Genomic DNA, 24434 nt, shown 5'->3' with positions numbered 1-24434 from the left:
GATCAAGTTTATAATTTTCCAGTACATTGTTAGACAAAACCAAAAATAAACAATTAACTCGATAAAAGAAATAAAATTTTTAATTTTTCCTATTTTCAAATTTGCCTAACTCATTGAGAAAGAGGCCCATCTAATTAGAGGAGCATTAGCTGGATTAGATAAAACCAGCCCATATAAATTTCATTAGAATATAGTAAAAGAAATGGGATCTATAAATTGTAGCTTATCTCGTTTCTGACAATCATAAAATATAATGTGGAATTGAAAAGTTTTTAGATTATACAACTTACTAGGATATACATGCAAATATTTACAGGGTGTGAGTATGTTTTCAGAATCTAGATGAAGGTGGTGCTTGCATGAAAGTGGAGGATTGTTATATCAAACAAGTATTTAGCATGCAATGCACTTTCTGCAAATGACATTGGATCAAAAAAGAAAAATGAAATAGGTTAATTGCAAATGACAATATCAATGTCAATGAGAAAAATATTTGTCATGAATCCAAATTTGTTTTCAAACAAGAGGTCACAGATGTTTCGGCTACACATATCAAGTCGGGCAACAAGCTACTCTTTTTTATTTTTTATATCGATCGACCAACAAATCTCTCCATGTGCCAAACTTTTTAAATTCTCATGTTCGCCACCTCCACTACCCAAGATGCAAAGAAGTAACTTTCAATTTGCATTTATAACTGTCAAGAATGCCAACCATTTCTTTTTGTTTACACGGATCTGTTGACCTCCTATTATTGTCATTGTAGGGTTACGCCTCTCAATGTAATTAATTATGAGTTATTTAATAAAAATAATAAAAAATAAAATAATAAGAAGGAATATAAAATAAAAATATGATAATATAATTATAATAATAATTTAATATTAATTACAATACAATAATATAATATAATTTTAAGTGGAATAATGAACACATATGATATCTTTGGGCATATCTTACCTATATTCTTCTAAAGATAGGTATGCTAATTTTATTCATACACATATTCTTATATATTTAATTCTAATTTATTCTCTTACACATTAATTTTTATTTATTTGTCTTATAATTCATTTACTACATTCACTTATGTACCTTCCTTTATTCATCTAATTGTCATTTGAATTTGACTATTTATGGACGTTAAAACAAGTTTGGGTTCATGAAATTTGTTTGCTTTCATTTAAAAAAACTAATCTAAATTTGATTGACCAATCCAATTCATCCTTTTGCCTTGAATTGACTATACCCACATTTGGCATAATTTGATAGTATATGCTATAATTTGAAGATATCAGTGCATTCATTCTAATAATCAAGTACAACATGTTATTTCTCTCATCTTAGAGCATTAAGTAATTAATATGGACATGTTTCAACTAATTTGATTGGTTGGTCCCATTCATCCGTTTGCCTTTAAACAAACATTTGGTACAATATGATATTGTGTGCTAGAATTTAAAGATATGAATGCATTCATTGTGATCATCAAGCACAAACATGTTCTCTCTCTCATCTTAGAGAAATAAAGCAATTAATAGAGAGATCTTTCAACTAACCCGATTTATTGGTCTCCTTCATCGCTTTGCATTCTTGGCATCTAAAAGTTAAATTCATATATTCAAAGGTTGTCAATCTTAAGCTCTAACCATTCCCTTTGGTCTTGGGCACCAAAATTGAATTGTGTAGATGGGGTTGTGTATTTGAAATCATCGTCCTCAAATACTTACACGCAAGAACACAATGCAATAAAATGTAAAAAAACGACATTTTTTTATTTTTATTATAAAAACTAATCATTAGTTCTTATTTGCTACCAATGGGCATGAACAAAAATAATAATTAAGTAATTGACATCCATTATCAAAGCACACACCAGGTGCACATTTACACATCATCACTCATTGATTTGCAACAAGCTTCGATAAGGTATTAATCATTAGCTTAAAGCCATCCTTTGTCACACTTTAAATCTCCTTTTTCCATTTTAGTTATCTATTTTACTACTACTAACATAGTTTTGTCTTGCACACATGAAAATCTCACACATGTGACTGCTTGGGGTCATTCTAAGTCAAGTCACTAAGTAGGCTACTAGAAGCAAGAGAAAATTATAAGGATCTTATTCAGATCAATTTGTTGATGACTAAGAGAAAGGAAAATAGGGTTTTTCATCTTTTCCTTAGCTTAATAAACACCATGATAAACTATTGACCTTTATTGGGATTAAGTTTCATACACCTTATAATTCATATCGTTGTATTTACTAATTGTTTCATATTTAATGTGCTCACATGGAAAATGGATGTCCCAATTTGAGAGTGACTCTCTCATACGTATAATATGCAATATGATGTGTTGTAAGAGCATATATTGCATTGTAAGATGTATAAGAGATTTTATGTTATATAAGAGCATGTAAGAGGGAGACATAATGAACCAAAAAGTCATGGATACCTTTTGACAAACATATGCCATGCAAGAGTGTATTCCTAAAGGAGGAACAATTCTAATATGGAGTGCCCTATTTTTTTAAGTGAGTGGTTATGATAGGGGCAGTTACATTCCAAGTTACAAATGTGGACTAGTTATGACTTGATCATTATAATTTGAGTAAGAGAATTGGACATTGTGAGTAGAAACTTATGAGTGAATAAAAGACTAGGAAAACAAATTTGCAAACTACGTTGCACAATAAAACAAGCCTACACTCATGATAAGTATGCCAATAAGGAAACTAAATAAGTAAATGATAAAAGAAATAAAAGTTCAAACTCAAGTTTCCTTTGATTTGGTAGTCCTTTGTTTTGATGTGTGTTGAATTCTACGTCTCCAAAGGTGCTTGAAAATACTCCATGATCATGCAATTATGAGATCTATGCTAATGGTTGATGCAAATGTGGATGAAGAAAGTGATTAAACTAACATTAATAACGATGTTATGCGAATGTGAATGATAAATAATGAAGGAAAATGACCAGATTAAATAGGCAAGGATGAGGGAATGTTGAGGCTTATAAATGTGTCGCTTGTCCCACTCGAGGACAAGTGGCAATGCAGGAGATGAAAATTTTCCCTTCTCTAGGCCAAGTGGCATGACTCAAGATGACAAGTATAACCAAAGATACATGTCTTTTTGAGAGAGAAACACCCAAACAAAATTGATTATTTTCCAAATATTTGAAAAATTAGGAAATGTGCACATGTGACAGGGGTAGCTGAAGGGATAGGGTTGGTTAGAACCCATGGATGGTTAGTGGGTTAGGTTGGATGAAAGGTTAGATGGGGGTTAAAATTAGGAGCCATGTATTATAATTAAATTATTTGAATTATTAAATTCAAATAATTTGACTAGGAGGAAGAAGAGAAATGATGAATTAAATAAAAATAAATCATATTTATTTTATTTAATAGGAGAAGGGTAAAAGGAGATTAATTAATTAAAATTTCACATGACACATTAATCAATTATTTGAAAGGGGATGCAATAATCAATTAAATAATGTTAATTATTCAATTAATATATGCAACCAAAAGGATTAAATTCAATTAAATCAATTAATCAAATTTAATTGTCTACAGACATGATATTTATCCATGATATTTTCGTATGGTTTTGGAAACTATGCATGGTTTCTAGTTTTGGTCTTTTTTATATATTAGATGCATGGGTTGGTGGTTTACAAACGATGCACATATAATTAGAATGTTTTTTATTTTAAATTAACTCTAGAAGTGGTTGAAGATCTCCTCTTTCTCTTGATAAAATTTGAAATACTATAATTATTATAATTTTTGGTTACTAATAATACATCAAGTTTGCTTTTGAGGTTGGGCTTTTTCCAAAAGAGTTTTCATAGGGTATATCTCATGTTCCACATTTTTATCATTGTATTTCTAGCCTATTGTATTGCTTCTCCTATTAAATAAATGCAATAACTATTTTGTTTTCTTTCATTTGTTATCCTAGCTAGGTTTTATTTTTTTGGTACTATTATTGTTATAGGAACAATTCCTTCAGTTTGGTATTAATACATAATTTGGACTTGTAGCACTGCAAATTATAATCTTGTACAATTTACATCATATTTTTGTGCCCCTACTATAGCGCGTCTCATCTTCGTTCTCCCCCAAGTCCATTTAAGCCTTTTTAACCTCAAATTTGATGTCACCTAGTTGCATGATTGAGTGGAACCCATCTTGGGATTGCACCCTCCTGATTGCCTACTTTTTTTCCCTATTTTGGGAGGACAAGGGTGCATGGGACACCCCTATCTAGACCAAGGTGCCATAGTCCTCCTTAAACTGAGTCTAATTCAAATGGGTCAGTGCACTTTCCCTCCTAGATGGTATTAGACCCCATGCCTCAATTTGACTGTTGAAGGTCAGCCTAATCAGTAAATTACCTTGGGAACCCTATGTAAGAGTATTCTTCCTATTCATTTTCACCTAAGCGATTTAACACTCTAAAACATCTATCCATCCATCAAGCATTCTCAAGCATTCAAGGCAACATTTCATCCCACCATATCCTTCAGTCATCATGGAGTAGTAAATCTACATCAATCTTCATGCAAGCATGTGTGTTTGATTAGGTCATTCATGTTCATGGTATGTCAAGTCATGTTATTTCATCAATGCTTGTGATCACGCATCTAAAGGGCATTGCATCATCATCCTCTATCAATCGTTGCAGATCTAAGGTATATCATTCAACATTTACTTCAAATTTTCCATTTTATATTGTAGTTCAATTCAAGGCTAATTCCTAAATCAAGATTTGACAGGTAGGAAAACCCCCATCAACAAATAAATTTTCATCATTTTATGTGCTAGAAACTGACTTAGGAGCCATGACCAAAGAATTCGACAGAGTAGATTACGACAATCAGATCTAGCTTTTAAAGGTGCGAAAAGTGAAGGACCAAGTTGCCCTACACCTCCTAGTCTTATGAATTTCTAACGAGCTTTCGACGAGAGATTTCATGTGTCATTCTGATCCAAAAAATATTTAGTTTGTCTATATCTAACATCTGGAGGACCAGGTCACCCCACACTGCCTAATATCAACAATTCAACCTGGGTTTTTTGTCATAGCTTTTGATCTATTTCCCATCCTCAAATTCAACTTTTTAGCTCTACATGACATCTGAAACTTATTGTTACTATTATTTTATGTCAAATTCTCACTATTTGTCCTAGATCTAGAATGGCAATTAAAACCTAATTCAAATACAATTTCAACTCAAACAAGGAGGATTAATCTTATCTATATTTAGTCCTTATAGGGTTGGATCAATCAAATTCAATCCCCCTTAATGTAAGATAACCCCATAAAATTAGTGGCTTTATTAATCTAATTTGTGAAGTCCTAATTTCACCACCTTACATTTCGGTGAACTAGATGTGTCTCATGCTTATTAATGATTTTCATTTTTAAATATGATTTGTGTGCATTTCACTCATTCATATTTACAATCATTTTTGAAATATATCATTACAATATATAAATTTTGAGGTCTAGTTCACCACCTTACATTTTGGTGAACCCGACATGTCTCATGCTTATTTCTAATTTTCATTTTTGGATGTAATTTGTATGCATCTCATTCATTCATATCGATAATAATTTCTAAAATATATCATTCCATTTATACCTTTTGAGGTCTAGTTCACCACATTACATTTTGGTGAACTCGACACTTCTTACACTTTGCATATTTTTGTTTTTGTGTTTTCAAATTTGATTGTTCATAATGGAATTCACAAAATCTGATTGGTTTGTTATTTCACATGTGATTGCACTATTTGTTAGTTATATTTACCAAAATCATGTGTTGAATAATAGCCTTTTCACTTCATGTTGCTTTCCTTTTTTCATACTACTTTCACATATTGCATTTTAAGAGTTTCAAAAATATCTCTCTTATAAATCATTGATCAAATGTTTTATCCATATTTCATGTGGTTATATAATGACATTATTAAAAAAAATGATGGAATATGTAGATCTCATAAGGGCTTTAGTAGACAATATTAATGATAATCATAGAGATGGCATTGAAATAAATAACACTTGTACCTCTCCTAGGGTATCTTTTGTTAATGAGGAAAGAATCAATACTCCTATCAATGATCTCTCTAATGGAGAGACAACATTGAAGAGCAACCTTGAACCATCCTCTTCTAAAGATACTTTAGAGCAAGGGGGGCACTTTGGTATTTACATGTTGGTATATCAATCTCTCTAGATCCTCCTTATTCTCCTAGAGCTTATCTTGATCATCAACATATTTATAGGCAATATGATGTTATACATTTTATTCATGTAACGTGTCTCCTAATATAACATTGAGTAAAGATGAAGCCTTAGATGATAAGGATCCTTCCTCCCAGCCTAACAAAGAGGACTTGAATAATGATGATCGAAATGAGAATCTTCCTACAAAGGATTTCCTTACTCATCTACTCATTCCTTTGTTCTTTCAACATCCCCTTACATAATTTTTTTTTGAAGAAATTCACAATGAAAACCCTTCTCCTTCACAATTGAAAACATCCTATGAGGTTGGTTATGATATGATTTCAAAACAAGGCTATAGAGGACAAGGAATTAGAAAACAAGAATAAGGAATCAAGGTCCCTATAGATCCTCCCTCACAATCTACTACAAAAAGTTTAGGATATCCCAATTCATCAACATCTATGGATGATTTCCTTAAGTTTCAAATGCTTAATGAGTACTTTGCAGAAAAGAGAGATTGTCGTCCATCTAAAAATGATTCTCCATAAAACAATATTCCTCCTTCCTTGTCGATTCTTTTACCACAAGAAAACAACCCTTCTTCCTCCACTAGTATACCTTGCCCTGCATCTCAAGAGACAAGACCTATCCATATTGCCAATCAATAAAAACTAGCTACAAGAATCTATTGTAGACTGAAATATGATAAACATGTTACTTTTTCTTTTATACGATATCAATAATTATAAGAGCAAAGATGGTAATGTGTATTGTCTCTTTCATCAAATTTATTCTCATTCTATTGAGTATTGCAAAACTTTTAAGGAATTTGTTCAAGATCAATATGATAGAGCTTGTACTATTATTACAACTGATCCTATGCTTTTTCTTGATATAAAAGTAGTGCATTAGCACTCCCTTCACCCTATTATGTTGCTCCTCATTGTGTGACATTGAGAGTTTACCTTATTTGGGGGGTATTTGTCATTTGTGGTGGTACAACTTAAATTACAATCATACTTGGACAATAGCATAATAGTCATTTTTATTTGTCTCCATGCTTGGGGGGCAACAATAATATTTCAATTCTCTCTCTTTTTCAAAGATTGTCTTTTCTTTTGAGCTGCATTTTTCATAACTTGAGTTCCTTTCTTACATAGAGTGGTCCTTCATGTGAGTACATATATGTCTATTGGTGGGACATGTTCTTTGTTAGCATTGGTGTGTCTTCTTATGAATTATCTCTCCTTAGTGAATGTGTGCAATCTTTTACTAAGAATCCAACTTTTCCTAGCTATGGGAGAATGTGTATTCTTAGTTTCCTTCTCCTTTTAAAAGGCGTTATCTTTATCAAAGATCCCCTCTATTTTTGGAGGTGAATATATTTGGATAAAGATATCTTCCTTTGTGCATCCCTCAAAAGGATCTCTCTACACTTATTGCAAGACATCTCTTTTACAACTCTTTTCCTTGCTTATAAGAGGTATGCCTTCTTAGCTTGGAGTTATGAACATTGTTTCCCAAAGGATATCTCCTTGGTAATGAAGGTATGTATCCTTGTTTTTTATCTTTATTAAGACATAAACATAGGGATATTTTGACATCTTAAGCGGGGTGCACACATCACGACCTCCTTGTAACATATGTTCAATGCAAATTGCATATTTCCTTGCATGATGCCTTGTTGGGTTATCATGTTCACATTAAAGATTGTGGATTTCCTTGCAAATAATATGTTTTGTTTAGTTATCATTATTGCACATCTTAGATGGGATGTGCATGCTCGAAACCAGACCAAAGTCTTAGATGAGATGTTTCATTCCCAAAACCAGACATTTTCAATTACATGTTTGATACAAGTTGTTGCATGCTCAAAACCAGGTCAAATCCTAAGACGAGATGTTTAACTCCTAAAACCAAACAATGACATATATAGTAGGATGATTTGACTAGAATAACACAACTTACTAGACCTTTCAACTCTTCCTTTTTCGACTTCTTTAAGGTAAGTTGACTAGCATAACACAACTTGCTAGACCTTTCAACCCTCCTTGTGTTGCATTTTCAGTATGAGTGGAACTAGCATAACACAACTTGCTAGACTATTTTGACTCTTCCTTCCTACATGGATCACACAACATACCACAACATGTTATCTTTTGAGAATTCTTGTTTCTTTGGATCACCTAGCATAACACATCTTGCTAGCTTGTGAAATCCACATTCTCTCATGGATCACCTAGCATAACACAACTTGCTAGCGCATGGAGTCCATGTTCTCCCCTTTCTCCTCCCCATGAACTCATAGCTTTGCTAGTTGTTGGATCAATGTTCATCACTCAATGCATGCTCTTCCTCTTTCAATGTGACCACTTGTGCTCTTGTTATAGTATTCTGAGAATGAGATTAGTAGCTAACACATTTTGACTATCGAGGTCTCTTCAACAAGTTGACTTGGGAGCTTTTTGTTTTAGTACTAACCCATTTGACATGTGTATCTTTTGACTTTGATTGTCTTTGTTTGGATTTTTTGTCTTTGTCTTGTTTTGTGTATCCTTGCATGTGATTGTACGAGTTAAGATCCTAAGATAGGGGGCTTGATTCCTCGAAATTAGTGATGTCTTATCTCTTTGTGATCTCACTCCTAGTTGCTCATATACCTATTCGTCTCTTCCTCATCTTCCCACTTTAGTGTGAGTATTTGCATAGGCTCATACTCTCGCTAAAGTGGGGGCTAAATATAGCGCTGTAAATTGTAACCTTGTACAATTCACATCACATTTTTGTGCCCCTACTTTAGCATGTCCCATTCTAGTTCCCCTTAGGTTTGGTTTGGCCCTTTTTACCTCAAATCTGATGTCACCTAGCTGCACAATTGAGTGGACCCCATCCTAGGACTATGCCCTCTTGATTGCCTACTTGTTTGCCTTATTTAGGGAGGACAAAAGCAACAAGTGAGTTGTACCTCATTCGAGTCTCATTTCTCAAAAGAGAACTATTTTATTTTAACCTTCTTGGTTTCTAAAAGAGTAAATTTTAAAGGAGTCGTCTAGACATGAACAACTGGAAACCTTTTTAACACTAGTTTGAAAACCCAATCAAACCAAGAACATAAGAGAAGTTGTTTTGATATAACAATAATTTTGCTACCCTTATTAGTCGCAAAGATACCCACTAAGTCACGAGTACATGAAAGCTAGTATTATTTGCATGTTCCTTAACCAATTGAGAGTAAAGTTATATATATATATATATATATATATATCTGTGTGTGTGTGTGTGTGTGTGTGTGTGTGTGTGTGTTGGTGTAAATAACTATTCATCATGGATATTATTACACTTTACTTAAGTTTACTTAGGAAATGCATTTCATAATAGTTTGGGTATTAGACACTTGGGTGTTTGTGCCACATTGGGATAGTGTGTGTAGGAGAATTTCCACCTTTTATGGTGTGATCTTGTTGTTACACTCCACATTCAGTGGGTGATCCACCTCATGTGGACTATTATATTATTTCTCCTACCTACCCACAGCTATTTCCTACCTACCCTTGTTTCTTATTGAGCCACATGTCATGTTTGTGTGCTCACATATCCATATAGCCTTGCCTATATAAGCAGGCTCATATTCATTGTATGTAACGAATGCTTAATGATCCAGTTGATGATATTTTTCATCTTGATAGAATACAGTTTATTTCTATCATCTATTTTGTTCTCTCTTATTTGTGCTTTCCATTGCCTCTTGATCTTGGCAAAATCTCACAATATACATATATGTACATACACACACATTTATATTTAGACATATATGTTCATATATATATGTATATATGTCTATATGTATATATCTCTATATCTACATATGTGTATATATGTACACACACGCACGTGCATATATATACACAATTACACGCGCGTGCGCGCACACACACACACACAAATACCATAGCTACTGAGTATAAAGATCCATATTACTTTCAACAAAACTATTTATTGTTGTCAATAAAACTCAAGAGTCTCAATTTAACTTAATAGTTGCATTTAAGAACAATTCTTTTCCAGTGGCGTTTATAAAATATAAACAATTTATATAATATAAGCATATCACATGCCGAGGCCTTATCACAAAATAATTTTTGAAATAAAATACGCACATACCCCATTATATTTGACAATTATACATTCTAATATAAATATCAAAGCATTGCTATCAAAAGTTGTATGGAAAAGGTTAGCAATATAAACCATGACTTAACTCAATGAATTCTCCCTTTGAGATGAGGAATTACTTATAGTTATTATAGCTTAGCAATTAAGCCACATGAATAATTTAATCCCAACAAAATTTGAAATACAGAAGCTTGAATAAGCATCTCATAATATTCACTCTCTCTCTCTCTCTCTCTCTCTCTCTCTCTCTCTCTCTCTCTCTCTCTCTCTCTCTCTCTCTCTCTCTCTCTCTCTCTCTCTCTCTCTCTCTCTCTCTCTCTCTCTCTCTCACGCGCGTATATATATTATGTATATGTATATGTATATGTGTGTGTATGTGTGTGTATGTATATATGTGTGTGTGTATGTGTGTATATGTATATGTATATGTATATGTATATGTATATGTATATATGTGCATGTATATATGTGTGTGTGTATTATCTCTATATGTGCATATATGTATATATGTGTGTGTATATGTATGTATGTACACACACATATTTATATGTAGACATGTATGTACATATGTGTGTATATATAAGGAAAGGTGATGTGGGGAAACCAATTCTTTATCAAAATATAGATATTGTAGAGTTGTACAACTATCTTTGAAGTTAATTGTAAGTGTTGTGGGCAAGGCTTAAACAACACACATTAAGCTTTCATTTATTTAGATGGTTTATTTAAAATCATATTAGTTTTTTCCAGAAGAATAAACATATTAATATGATTTAAGATGAATCTTCTAAATAAATCAAAATTTAGAATATAATATTTAAGCCAAACCATAAAAAAAAAAAAATAAATAAATAAAAATTGGTAAAAGCAATATAACTTCAATAACAACATAGAACATGAAATTTTTGTTTTGTGGATTTCTTGTCTCAAGATGTTCAACTTAAGGTTTGGAAGCAAGGAATTGTGCGGGGGCAGAGGCGAATGCTTTCATACTCTTCTCCAAAGAGTGTGATAGATCCTCCTCCATAGCCTCTAAGAACATCATTATGTATGGCCCAATTTGCTAACTAGTCCAAAGAAAGGTTGAAAACCCAGAAGACTATTTCTTCCAAACTCTCTAGTTTGGACCAAGTTTCCAATTTTGATACTTTGTTTTTGTCAATGATGAGGGGTACCCCACCAAGATTACCTTTTGTGTTTCCATTTGGGTGGCTACAGAGATCACCATTTTATTCGATCTCGTTGTTTGTTTGGCCACAACAACTATAGAACTATCTTTGTGATTATATATAAAACATCGATCCTACTTCAAATTTGCTAGGATTGTCTTTGTGAGTTCCCATCAAAGATGATTTTAAGAAAGTCTTCCTACCAGGAAATTTAAAGTGCATTGTATGAAGGCTTCAACACAACTACAAGGCCTTCAACAAGGATCAAAAATATTGATGAGAGGTCATAATTTCAGTAATCCAACTTACACTGTTATAATGGGTTTTCCTTCCCGAATTTATTTATTTATAAATAATTACTTTTTTTCAACCAGAGCCATATGAATGAATTTATTATTGCAAAAGAAATCAGAATTTTCAGTACTTTTGCTTTTAACATCCTATATGAAGTTAAAGGTGAAATCAAATTTGAGTGAGTGATTAGCTAGTGTGAAGCCATGGACACGAACTACAAGAACGACTAAGTAAATAGCTATTATAAAGGGATGTGTCTATTCTGACTCCAAAAAGACAGTATAGATTGACTAACACGTGTGTTAGTCACGCATTTAATACCGTCGATTTTGCAGTTAACGGTTGCGATTGACTAACCTGTAACTAACATGTTGTACGACAGGTTTGTTTTGGAGCTAGAATAGTCGTGGCCATTATAAAGCTAGAGTCATGAGCTATAGAAATAAGTATTAACACTAAGTCATGAGCTATACAAATAAGTATTAACACAAAAGTCATGAGCTTTAGAATTAAGTATTAACATTAACCTTGCAAAAGTTAAATATTGTATGTAAATATTTATTTCTTAATACTTGCTTATTATATATTACAACTTATACTATTAAGTTTCTATGATACGATTTCACTCAAATATATTGATTAATTATAAGGATTTTAAATTTTAGATTATATTGAGATTGAAATTTTTTAAGTTGTGCCAAATCAATAAAATTGTCTTTTAATTGAAAATTATTAGATTCATTATTTGCTAAAAGTGGTAATTTTGAATCAAATCAATTATAATATTCTTTTAATTGAATTTTTTTAAAGATTTTTATAATATCTTATAGAGATAAATGATAACGAGTTACTACAACAAATTTAATTTGGTTGAAACTTTCAAATGATTAGCAGTGGAGGGAGATTTTATATCTCACCTTAGCTTTATAACCAAAGGATTCTCATTGTGATTTCAATCAATCAAATTCGTGTATACATATTGTACATTTGCATCTTTCAATAGTAATAACTTATTATTCCATGTTGGATCTAACTTGTACTTTCACTAAAATTCTTAGATCTTTGATGGATACTTCCTTGGTCAAATCTTGCATGGCCTATCCTTGGCATCCAAAGCCACCATAATGATTTTTGATGTGATTAAAAATTCATCATTTTGAAAGACAACTTTAGAATTGTGTAAATATTTTGATAAAATAAATGTAACTACTCTTTTTATAAAGCCAACGTGGTGAAAAATTTCCTTACCAATGTTAGCATCAATCAAAACCCCTTCAATCTTTTTTTAAGTGAACATGTGGATACATAACAACGGTTAAATAAATGTTTAGAAAGGTCTTTGATCACTTATTGTGGCTTTCTTCTTTAAACCACATGTTGGCTTAGTTTCTTTTGTAAAACTATCCCTTAAAATATGACACTACTTAGTAGTAATGTGTGTTATAAGATGTAGTATCCCAAAAAAGATTCGATAAGCATATATTTGTTAACACAATCTAGCTGCCACCACACCAAAAGTTCGAACTGTTAGTGAAAGCACCACTAGAGGTTAAGGTATCGAGGAGGATTGAGGGTCCCACGTGACAACAGTTTAGCCCCCTGAATCGAGAGGCCTATGTTAGAGACAGGCAATCAACCACGGTGGGAGTCAAACCCTCCCCACCAGATTCGCCCATTTTGTTAACAAAGTCTAATTGCCACCATACCAAAAGTTCAAACTATTAGTGAGAGCACCACTAGAAAGGTTAAAGTGTTGATGAGGGTTAAGGGTTCCACGTGACAACAATACCTTTGGTTGAAAATGAATACATGAATACATTAAAATCGCTAAATAAATTATTAAAAAAACCCTTCTCCCTTAACCACATGTTGATTTAGTTTGTTTTGTAAAACTACCCCTTAATATATAACAATGCTTTGTTAACATATATAACAATGCTTTGTTAACAGTAATATGTTTTATAAGCGGTAGTATTAAAAAAAATAACGGAAGATAGCAATGAATTTGTGACCAAATAAATTGTTAGAAACATCCTTGATCACTTATGTAGCTTTCTCCCTTAATCCACATGATGGCTTAGTTTCTTTTGTAAAATTCTCCCCTTAACGTGACGTGATGATTTGTCCCCTTAACGTGAAGTGATGATTTGTCAGTGGCAGCCTATTATATTGGTGGTGTCCCAATATTTTATCGTCTGTTGCATACCTTTGACACGTACAAGAGGTTTCCAACACGAGTTTTTGTTTAATTGCTTTTTGGTGGTTTCTTTTATGCATCTCTTTGACGTGTCTTGCAGAAATTCATGGAGGTGAGACAGGGCTGGGGCATTCTAATAACTATCTTTGCTCCATCTTGTAGTGCCCTCAGCAAGCTGCTTTGTGCTTTGTGAAAGAAGTCTTAGGCCCTACCAATGTTAGTTAGGCAAGCCTACACTTTCAAAGGCCTCCATTATTAATCATGTCAGATGAACACATTGGAGATGGTTCCTTCCACGGCGCATAATTTGTGGCTCCTACATCTTTCATCCCCTCCCAATTTTCAAACATGAAGGCAGTTGCGAACTTTTAGTGGATTTCACTTGTCAAGGTGTTCGGTTAGCGCACCTTTACTCATGTGAAGTGTCTATGAGAAACAATATTACTAACATTGTTCAAAGAATTCAAACGCCTTGAGAATTTGTTTAGACTTGCTCAACTACACTTATTCTTGAAGACGTCTAGAGTTGTCAAAGCACTCTCTACCTTTGAAGGGAAGATGGTCAATAACTCGTAGTATAGCGACTAGAAGTTCTTTGATGTAAAAAAAATTGATCTCGGCATAATTAGTGTAAGTTTATAGCTTCCACTGCTAGTCATGTGGCAGTTGCCAATGTGTAAGTTTGGCTAGCTCATTCTGATTGTCATTTAATTCTCTTATTGATCATTCCCGGCCTTTTTTAAAGTTTACTCCAAGAGTAAGGCAGCCCCACTCCCAAGAACAATGCAATCAACCCAACCATCCAAACTAATCAACCCAGTCGCATTCTGAAGTACAAGAGACATGATCGAAGCCTTACAACCCGAAAAGGTTGGCCAATGGTATCCAGACAGGAATATATGTAATATTTCAAAAACATGTGAGCCCAATAATCAATCCAATTGCATTCTGAAGTGAAATAGTTGTGCAGGACAGGTGTGAAGTGATGCATGAAAAGAGCCCTACCACCTAAGAAGAATCTTCAGGCCCCTTCATTTTGTTATGAACAACAAACATTGGCCCCACTAATATGGTTAAATTTCAAACCTATTAGCATTGGTTAAGAAGCATCAATCGGCATTGAATCACGATTCTGATTAAGACGGCCCTGATCCCGATTTTTTCCCCGTAATCGTGCCAAAAACCGTTGACTTTAGGTCAACGACTTAATTGAATTCTTTTTCATTTTCGCAATACATTTTTCAATTAGAAATTAGATGGATAAGACTTTAAAGTGTAAAATGTCAAAAGTTGGGGGCAATATTTTTACTTGTTTGTGAACAATTACATGAAATTTCTGTGTAGAGTTCTTTTATTAATCCTTTTTACTAGAATATAATCTAATTATATTATTTTTTATGTTTTATAAGTTTTGATAGATAATAAATTAAAAATGGTATTTTTAAAACAAAAATAAAAAGATAATATGTATCTTAAAATTTTATTTTTTTTTATATTTCAAATTTATTTGCAGATATATTAACTCATAAAATTAATTAAAAATTAGATTGCCAAAGTGACTCATATTATGTTTTTTATAACATGTGAAACAAAACTATTGACTATTGACTATTTTGACGAGACTAATGTGTTCCTCAATGATTTAATGTGGTATGTTTCGTGCAATGTAATCAGCAATATGAAGTCTCTAGTTTATTTGGTTACAATATTTCTATGCTATGTAAATGCCCTTAAATATATAAAAAGGTAGTTTCTTATTGTTTTTTTTCAACTTTTTAGCGCTTTTGTAAATCCGGGACGATTAATGCTTCTTTGAGTTAAATCTCAAACCTATTAGTATTATCTTCTAAAACTGATTAACAATAAAACCTTGCACAAAAAGACCTTGTTTTATTGAGTGCAGAGCTTAAAACCAACCGATCATAAATCCTGCTCAAAAACAGTACATGCTCAAATCATTAGCATCTAAGTTTTCACCATTTCGGTGTTTATGCTAATTATTTGGTGCCTGTTGTCACCAATAGAGATGTCTACTTGATGTTGAAAAAGGTGGAGAATTTCAAGTTCTTGTTTTCCTGCAGACCAAAAAATCTTCGACTTGGAAATTAATTAGTAGAATGTAAAAGAGAAAACGTGAGTTTAACATCAGCTGGCAGAACGAAACATCGTATACAGATATTATTTGTTTTGTGGTATTAGAAGCAGCTTGTTACATACCTAACATGTCAAAAAAGAATTGAATAGCAAATCCTGCTCAAGCAAATAATAGTTATACACGCAAAATATTCTGACTTGATAGCCACCATAATTGTGTAGTGCATGTCTGGTGACAACCCAAAGCTTGAAAGAGTCGAAATCAGACTAAAGAAAAAAGCTAAGAAAAGGAGCAAATCGCATAAATAAGGATTTGGTTAAAAACCAAATTTGTTTATATGATCCTAAAATTACTATAGATCTAATTCCAGAAGCACCCTGTTAACTATTATGGATAGTGGATATATTATATTTCTCACTAATAAAAATCCCATCGACAAAATACAATTTTGAACTTCTATATCATTGCTACGACAAATAACAAGGATAAAAATCATAAACCATGCATTGCACAGGCAAACCTACACTTGCTACATTGCTAACACAGCTGAATCTATTTATTAAAAAGATTAAACGTTTGGAGTTTTCTAAAATAAATGACATAATGAATGAATAGTAATTCTAATATAATTTAAAGAATTATTTTGTATTTACATCCTATTTATAGTTATAAACTATCACAACACTAACATAAATTTTCTTTATATTACAAAATACCAGTCCAGAGTCTCTTCCTTATTGAAGGCAAAACTTCAATTAAAGTTTTAAGAATACATATGAAATCCAATGCTGTTCCATGGTAGCTGAGAAGATATGTTAACAGCATCCCCTAGCTTAGAATGGAGAATATTTGAAGACAGTTTAGAACAAACAAAATTTGAAAACCCAAGATATTTGGGGGTAATTGTAACAAGTGGGGGGCAGTCAAAAGTGTGAGATTGGGTGTAATTGTTATGGTGTTTGGTCAAAAAAACCATGTCTGACAAAATTATAACAAATACCATCCCAATTATACCCCCCACACAAAAGTAACAGAATTGAAGAAAAAAGCTAGCAAAATTTGAAAGAATTGCAGAGCATGAGGATGCTTTTGGATCTTGTAAATAGTTTCCATTACCAACCAATTCCAGCATCATGCACTGTGCTCAATAGATGAATGGCTCCTGAAATAGATAACTTAAGGCAAAGTTCCAATTAACATAGTAGTAATTATGATTTCAAAACTGTTTTCCAAAACACCTAAATCTATCGTCTCAGATACTGACTAGATCTCAAAGAAATGAGTAAAATTGGGACTTTTGGTCGAAAACTAACAATAGCATCCACTCAAATATAACACCGTTGTACATTTAAGGGCATTTACCCTCTTAATGACAAAAGAAACATCCTAAATCAAAGTGTCTTTATCAACATCTTCAAGAATGAGGGCTTTAGCAGGCTTGGCTAACAAATCTGTATACTCCTGGAATGGAGATTTTGAGAAGCGAGTCTCCCTCCACAGATCAGGTGTTAAAAATCCGTATGTCTTTAACAAACAGTCAAATGTTGCCTGCACACAAAGCCAAAATCAAGATTAGTGACAGTTAAACTCAAACTTTCAAATATAGTATATAAATATTGCAATAAGTTAACATCCCTCTAAACAATGAAAGAAACAAGCAAATGGCGATCAGAAAGATCACCTAGGAAGCATAAAATCAATAATAATAGTCAATCATCTCCATCCTTACATCTAATAGGTCGTCATCATCAATGACATGAGAGATCATTGACTCAATTGGAAGTAATCATCTGTTACTCTTGATTAACCACTTCAGCACAGACAACTGCAGTTATTAGATTGGTTGATAAGCTAAATGAGTGGATGTTGTACATTCTTAGTTGATTTTCTGTTTGCAGATTTGCATATGTTACATATATTCATTGATTTTTCTATACAGACTTGTATGATTAAAGCATGGACTGTGATTACTCATACAAAAAATCTATTATTTTGGCACAAATCAAGGTGTGCCGCAAAACTAAACAAAAAAAACAGCAGCTGGGATGATACATGGGAATCTTACAGCAATCTTCTTACATTTCTCCTGGTTACAAGCCCAGCCACTACTAAAAATGTGTCTGCCTGGTAGACTGTACATTTGTATATTTTCAATCATGTGCAAAACATATGAGAAGTTCAATAAAGAAAAGCATTATAAGGTAGAGACCTAAAAACTAAACACAAACAACTAAGAGATTACATATCTGCAGATTTTAAAACTAAAACTAACCAGACTGTTACATACCACAACACGGTACTATCATCAGCACCGGGAGTAAAGTTAGATCTCCTGCTGAGTCTCCACTACCAGAGGATGCCATTCTTGGTTTGTGGGATGGTGACTTTCCTACTATGGAGTCCACTAAATTCATCAAGCAAATTACTGGTGTCTCAGAAACTTCAATTTTATTTGCATCCTCTGCTGACGGGAGTATGCCATTTTCAAGTTATGTTCTCTGTAAAAGGCCATCATTTCTACTTGCATCCTCTGCTCAAGAATATGCTGTCTATGAGCTATGTTATCTGCAAAAGATCCCAAATTTTCATTGCATTCTCCACTGCCAAGCATATGTCATCTTTGATTTATAGTTTGTGCCAATTATTTCAGCAATCATATGAGGGTACAATAGATCTCAATTATCTGATTTCCTTAGCAAGTAGGGTGTTTGATCCGCAAGAATCTTGAACCTTTTATCTTGGCAGCTGCTTATTAACAATTCCATTACACTTCATCCCAATGAGATCATCATTTTTGAAACCTGCTATAGTTAAGTCAGACAATCAGTGTCGGACAGGAAATAATTACTCTTCCCACCAGCTGTGGTTCTCATTGCAAAGGGGAAAACCGAGATGCTAGAAATGATTTTCGATTTTGAAAACTGGAACTTTGAAGCAGAAAAAATATTTAAGGTAACACGCCCTGATTTACATGTTTCGTAATTTGTGGCCAAGCGTGACTGACCAAATTGCTTGGATTTCAGAATCTTGGAAGCCCATTCTGGATAAGGAGATATTCATTGAAACTTGTGCCAAATTCCTTATCATCATTGTGTGCAAATCAGTTTTGAATAGAAATAAAAGTAATCCTAGGGGTTCTTGGCCTTGTTATAATGTGCTCCTTCATTTAAAACCGTAACATCCAGAGTTCAATCACCTCACATAAAAAATTTCAGTCATCCAAGTTTGTGTTAGATTATCTAACCTTTCTCTCCACATTAGGGTAATCTTGCCTTATCACTGCCAATTATTCCTTAGGGACTTGTGATTTATACCCCTGAGAAACTCAGCTCCACTCTCCTCTGACATTTGCTTGAATCCTGGTGGAAAAGGGTTCTCTTGTGTGACAGTGGAGATTGATTAAAGGCTTAGGGACTTTTGATTTATACCCCTGAGAAACTCAGCTCCACTCTCCTCTAACATTTGCTTGAATCCTGGTGGAAATGGGTCTCTTGTGTACCAGTGGAGATTGGTTAAGGGTTGATGGAAAAATATGGAATCAACCTTTGGATTATCAAGGAGCTGAGCATTCGAGTGCAGATCATGCTTCACCCATGGGCATTCAATGGATGCTTGTTCAATTCCAAACTGTTCCTCTAATGCTAAAAGATATATAGCTTTCCTAGCCAGTCTACTTGAAGGAAAGGCAGAAGAGTTGCATCAGATTGTCAGCATTCTGGTCTCTCAACTTCTGTGGTGTCTTCCTTGGTGAAAACCACGTCTGTTTCAAACTCCCAAAATTATCTTATTTATTCTAACATGCCTTCATCAGCTACTAAGCCTCCCTGTTTCTTTTAAGTTAAAACTTTTTCTATCTTCTTTATCTCTGTATGCTTACATAGTTCATGCAAATGAGCTAAAATAAATAAAAAATAAAAAAGAGACAATTAAAAAAAACCCAAAAACAACTACCACCTAGAGTATGCAAACAAAACAAAGATCAGTAAGACCACACGCAACATCCTTCTTATAAAAAACCAAGACAGTTGGTTCCTCTTCCCTCCTAACAGCCATTGAAATGCTACTCTTCACAATTGTAGCCAGATGATACATAGTTGATACTTTCAATCACCCCTCCGTAATGACTACTGCTTTTCAAGTTTTCCATAGCAAGTGCTAAAACTTGGCAATACAGTGCAAAATATATGAAAACCCTAAGATGCCCCAACAGCAGCCACATCGATTTCACAATCTTTCTCTATAGCATCCCATCACAAACAGATCATTCGCAGGGATCAGTTGGCCCAAAGCCCTGGACAGCCTTGTTTGAAACTCTTTTGAACTTCTAACTAATTTAATTATAAAATCCTCTGTGATTGAGGCATTGGTATGCTGCATCCCTAAATTGGACAGCACATCAGAGCCAAAAATTACTTTAATAAAGTGTGGGGTTGAAGATCGGGAACTCAGAATATGAAGTCAGAGAGAAAGTGCCTACGTATGGATCATCCACTTGAACCTTCCCTTTATCACAAGCCAATCACCCCCTTTGAACCTACAGCATCTGCATATAAAAAAACCTCATACTACAAACAAAAATGCATGCCAATAAAGGAGCCAGATTGACATAACAAGGTCTGATGCAGGAGACAACAACTCCAACCCCAAACACTAATGGTACTGGAAAATAATTCCTACATAAATGGTATGTCACCACTTTCACTCCAAATAAAAAAATGATAATGTTTTAAGCATTGGATGTAAATGAACATTTGGAATAAGAAAATCATACTAAGAATTCATCTCTAACCTCAGGACCAAAGGTCACTGATCTTCAGCAAGAGCGGAAGAAAATTCACTCTTCCATTTGCCATCTATCCACCAAATTAATGCTTTAAGCATTGGATGTAAATGAACATTTGGAATAAGAAAATCATATTAAGAATTCATCTCTAACCTCAGGACCAAAGGTTACTGATCTTCAGCAAGAGCGGAAGAAAATTCACTCTTCCATTTGCCATCTATCCACCAAATTAATGCTTTAAGCATTGGATGTAAATGAACATTTGGAATAAGAAAATCATACTAAGAATTCATCTCTAACCTCAGGACCAAAGGTCACTGATCTTCAGCAAGAGCGGGAGAAAATTCACTCCTCCATTTGCCATCTATCCACCAAATTGTCTTCAGGTAAGACATTGATTAACTCAAGAAATTTCACTTTGAGAAAAAGAGTTCCCTTAGTAATGCTATTTCATTTCCAGTCCTGCGATGGATTCTTCTTTAAGTCACTAATTATCAATAAGGAATAATCTTCAAGCTCAAAATGCTTGTAACCTTATGCAAATGCCAACTGCCATTTCAATCAAATTCAAAATTACTAATCTTTCAGGTCTGTTGTTTTGTTTACAAACTAAAAAGTACAAGGCCCAAATTCCCTCTAGCTGCAACAGTAAAATTTATCTTAACATTCTCAGTCCCAAGACTCATCCAATATCTTTTTAACAACCTAGTTTTCTTCTCACTGACCCTATAAACACTGATTTACTATAATTTATTTTAAAGGGCAAACCCAGACTTAAGCCTTCAATACAACTAGCTTGCAAAACATTGATAAATATGGGCTTTGGTTTAAAATCATTACAGCATATTGCTTGCATATTTGCATTATGCTTCATGATATTACTTGCCTTCGTACCATTAGAATATGTGAATTTATAAACTTGTAGATACAAGTCAGATTAGGTTTTTATTGATTTTATTTAAAGCTGGACTGTACAGTATGACGTGTGGATTGACTTATCTGCTTAAGATTTTCTTTCCAGCTACGATCCAGAGTATGACCTATTTACAAACTAAAATGTGCAAGGCCTCAATTCCCTCTGCTGCAACATCAAAATTTATCTAACATTCTTAGTCCCAGAACTTATCCAATGCATCTTTTTTTTAAACTTAGCTAAATACTTGATTACTCCACTAATAAAGGCTTGCTAGAAATTTTAATTTTGAAGAAAAAATCCAAAAATGACAAGCCAGACTTGAACTGTCAGTTCTAATTTAAAAACCATCGAAAGATATAAGTTTTGGTTTAAAAGAATTACAACATATTGTTTACATTAAACCCAGAATAAGTTGCCTTCACAACATTTGAAATTTGGATATGTGAATTCATAAAGTTGAAGATAAAAGTCAGATTAGGTTTGAGTTGATTTTATTTAAAGCTAGGCTTTTACGGTATGTTGTATGAATTGACTTATCAGTTTAAGATTTCATTTGCAGCTAGTATCAAGAGAATGAACTATTATGAATTAAGAAATGGGAGCAGCCCACCCTCCTATAATGAACAAGCTCATTTATCCAATAAACAAAAACTACTAAGAGCATGCCAGGAAATGGCATGAATCAATTCACTTGAGTAGCAAGCCAACTAATCCACACCCCCGTTCTCAAGAATGGGGTGTAAAAAATTTCATAGAAAGAATTAACGTATAGTGGACACTAAAGGTAACCTATAAGCGATACTAAATGGGTTGATGTATAATCAACTAAGAAAACAGCATTGCTCTCAGCCGCAGGTGTTAGGTTATCAAAGGTTAGGCATGTTCCAGAATTGGGCTCCTTTCTGGATTGCACGAGTTTAAGCCTCTAAAGGAGACATATTGATTTTTTGTTACTTTAGAACACTGAAATAGAAGCCCTCTCAGCTTGAGATGAAAACAATAAAGGTGAGTAAAAAAAATTTAATCAACTGATCACTTTTCAATTAATCTTGTTTAGAAGAATCTATTTATTGATAGACCTTACCATCAAATTATTTATCCTGTATCGGTTAATTACCCAAAGCTCCTACAAAATTTATCCAAAAAAAAAGTTGGCTGAAATGAACAAAAAAAAATAAAAAATTACCTTGACAAAGTTCCCCAGCGTTTTAGTCGAACCGCGAGAAGACGTAAAGACGTCCTCAATACCAGCAAACTGCAGAACCTTCTTAGGCACGCGCGCAGCCACAATACCAGCACCTCGCGGAGCCGGCACCATTCTCACCGTAACAGACCCACATTTACCCGTCACCTTAATGGGCACGGTATGTGGCTTCCCTATCTTGTTTCCCCAATAACCCCTCCTTACGGGAATAACAGACAATTTGGCCAAAATCAAAGCACCGCGAATCGCCGTAGCGACCTCCTTGCTACATTTGACGCCCAGTCCGACATGGCCATTGCAGTCACCGACAACAACGAAGGCCTTGAATCGCGTTCTCTGCCCTGCCCTCGTTTGCTTTTGAACGGGTGTGATTTTCATGACCTCGTCCTTCAGCTGGGGACCGAGCATTGCTTCCACGATCTGATGTTCCTTCACTGGGAGCGAAAAAAGGTAGATCTGTTCAAGAGACCGAATTTTTCCCTCCTTTACGAGGCGGCCTAGCTTGGTGACGGGCACCCATTTTTCTTCCTCGTCTCGTCGGGGCCTACGGCCACCACGACGATCACCTCGCCCTCTGTCGCCGCGTCCCCTTTCGCCGCGGCCCCTTTCACCGCGCCCAAATCCACGTCCAAATCCACCTCTTTCCGCCATGATTTTGCAGAAAAAGAAGCCACAAACTCTACTTCCAGAGAAAACAGAGTCAGGACCCCTAATAGTATTAAATAGCCCGGGAAACCCTAGTACTTTACAAAACCCGCTAAACCCTAGCGCTAGAAAGGATCTTGAAACCCTAAAAAGGACATTTTAAACCCCTCTGTGAACCATTCGTACGTACGTTTGAGTTTGTTTTTGGTCGACAGCTAATTTGCCGTTGCGGTTAGTAAACGACAGACCAGGAGTTGGGGGGAGTTGATCGACGGGGATTTGGAGCTCTTGGGGTTACTTGCTAAAGGATTCATAGGTGGTATAGAAATGTGGAGTGTTAGCTATCTGTTTATGTTAATAATATAGTCACTTTTCTATTACTACTATTCTTCTTAATAATATTAGTGTGACTTTAAGTTGTTTTTTTAAGATATTATTATAAATTTAATTGTAAAATTAAATGGAATCAATCCAAACAAATAATTACTGCAGCATATAAACAATTAATGAACAATACATATCCAACACATGAACACTAAGATTTATACATGGAAAACTCAAATAGGGAAAATCATGGTGAGAGTTAACCCACAAGAATATATCCACTATATATGAAATGATTACAAAGATAGAGATCACTGCTTCGGACTTGTACACCAAGGCATACTGCTAATGGGACAAGACACGAAGAGGACTTGCAAAACCTGAAGCTAA

At 34.0% G+C, this 24434-nt stretch overlaps 1 protein-coding gene across 1 annotated transcript; it reads right to left on the bottom strand.

The window, feature by feature from the left end:
* Window positions 1–17320: 17320 nt before the first annotated feature.
* LOC131065116 (uncharacterized) lies at window positions 17321–23925 on the bottom strand. Its single transcript, XM_057999529.2, has 2 exons — window positions 23058–23925; window positions 17321–17720 (listed from the first exon to the last, which is right to left on the bottom strand). Exons 1-2 carry the CDS (start codon window positions 23724–23726, stop codon window positions 17559–17561), a joined length of 831 nt encoding a protein of 276 aa, XP_057855512.1. The 5' UTR covers window positions 23727–23925; the 3' UTR covers window positions 17321–17558.
* Between the last annotated feature and the right edge of the window lie 509 nt (window positions 23926–24434).

Source organism: Cryptomeria japonica, chromosome 11 (genome assembly GCF_030272615.1).
Source record: "Cryptomeria japonica chromosome 11, Sugi_1.0, whole genome shotgun sequence".
Classification (NCBI taxonomy): Eukaryota; Viridiplantae; Streptophyta; class Pinopsida; order Cupressales; family Cupressaceae; genus Cryptomeria; species Cryptomeria japonica.
This window is presented reverse-complemented; position numbering and strand designations above follow the sequence as displayed.

Bases quoted from the DNA above. Each gene is read 5' to 3' on its own strand.
- LOC131065116 (XM_057999529.2), bottom strand. From the start codon at position 23,726: ATGGCGGAAAGAGGTGGATTTGGACGTGGATTTGGGCGCGGTGAAAGG. The intron at 17,721-23,057 runs GTAATTTTTTAT...CTTTGTGTGCAG, and splicing joins CGCTGGGGAACTTTGTCAAG to GCAACATTTGACTGTTTGTT.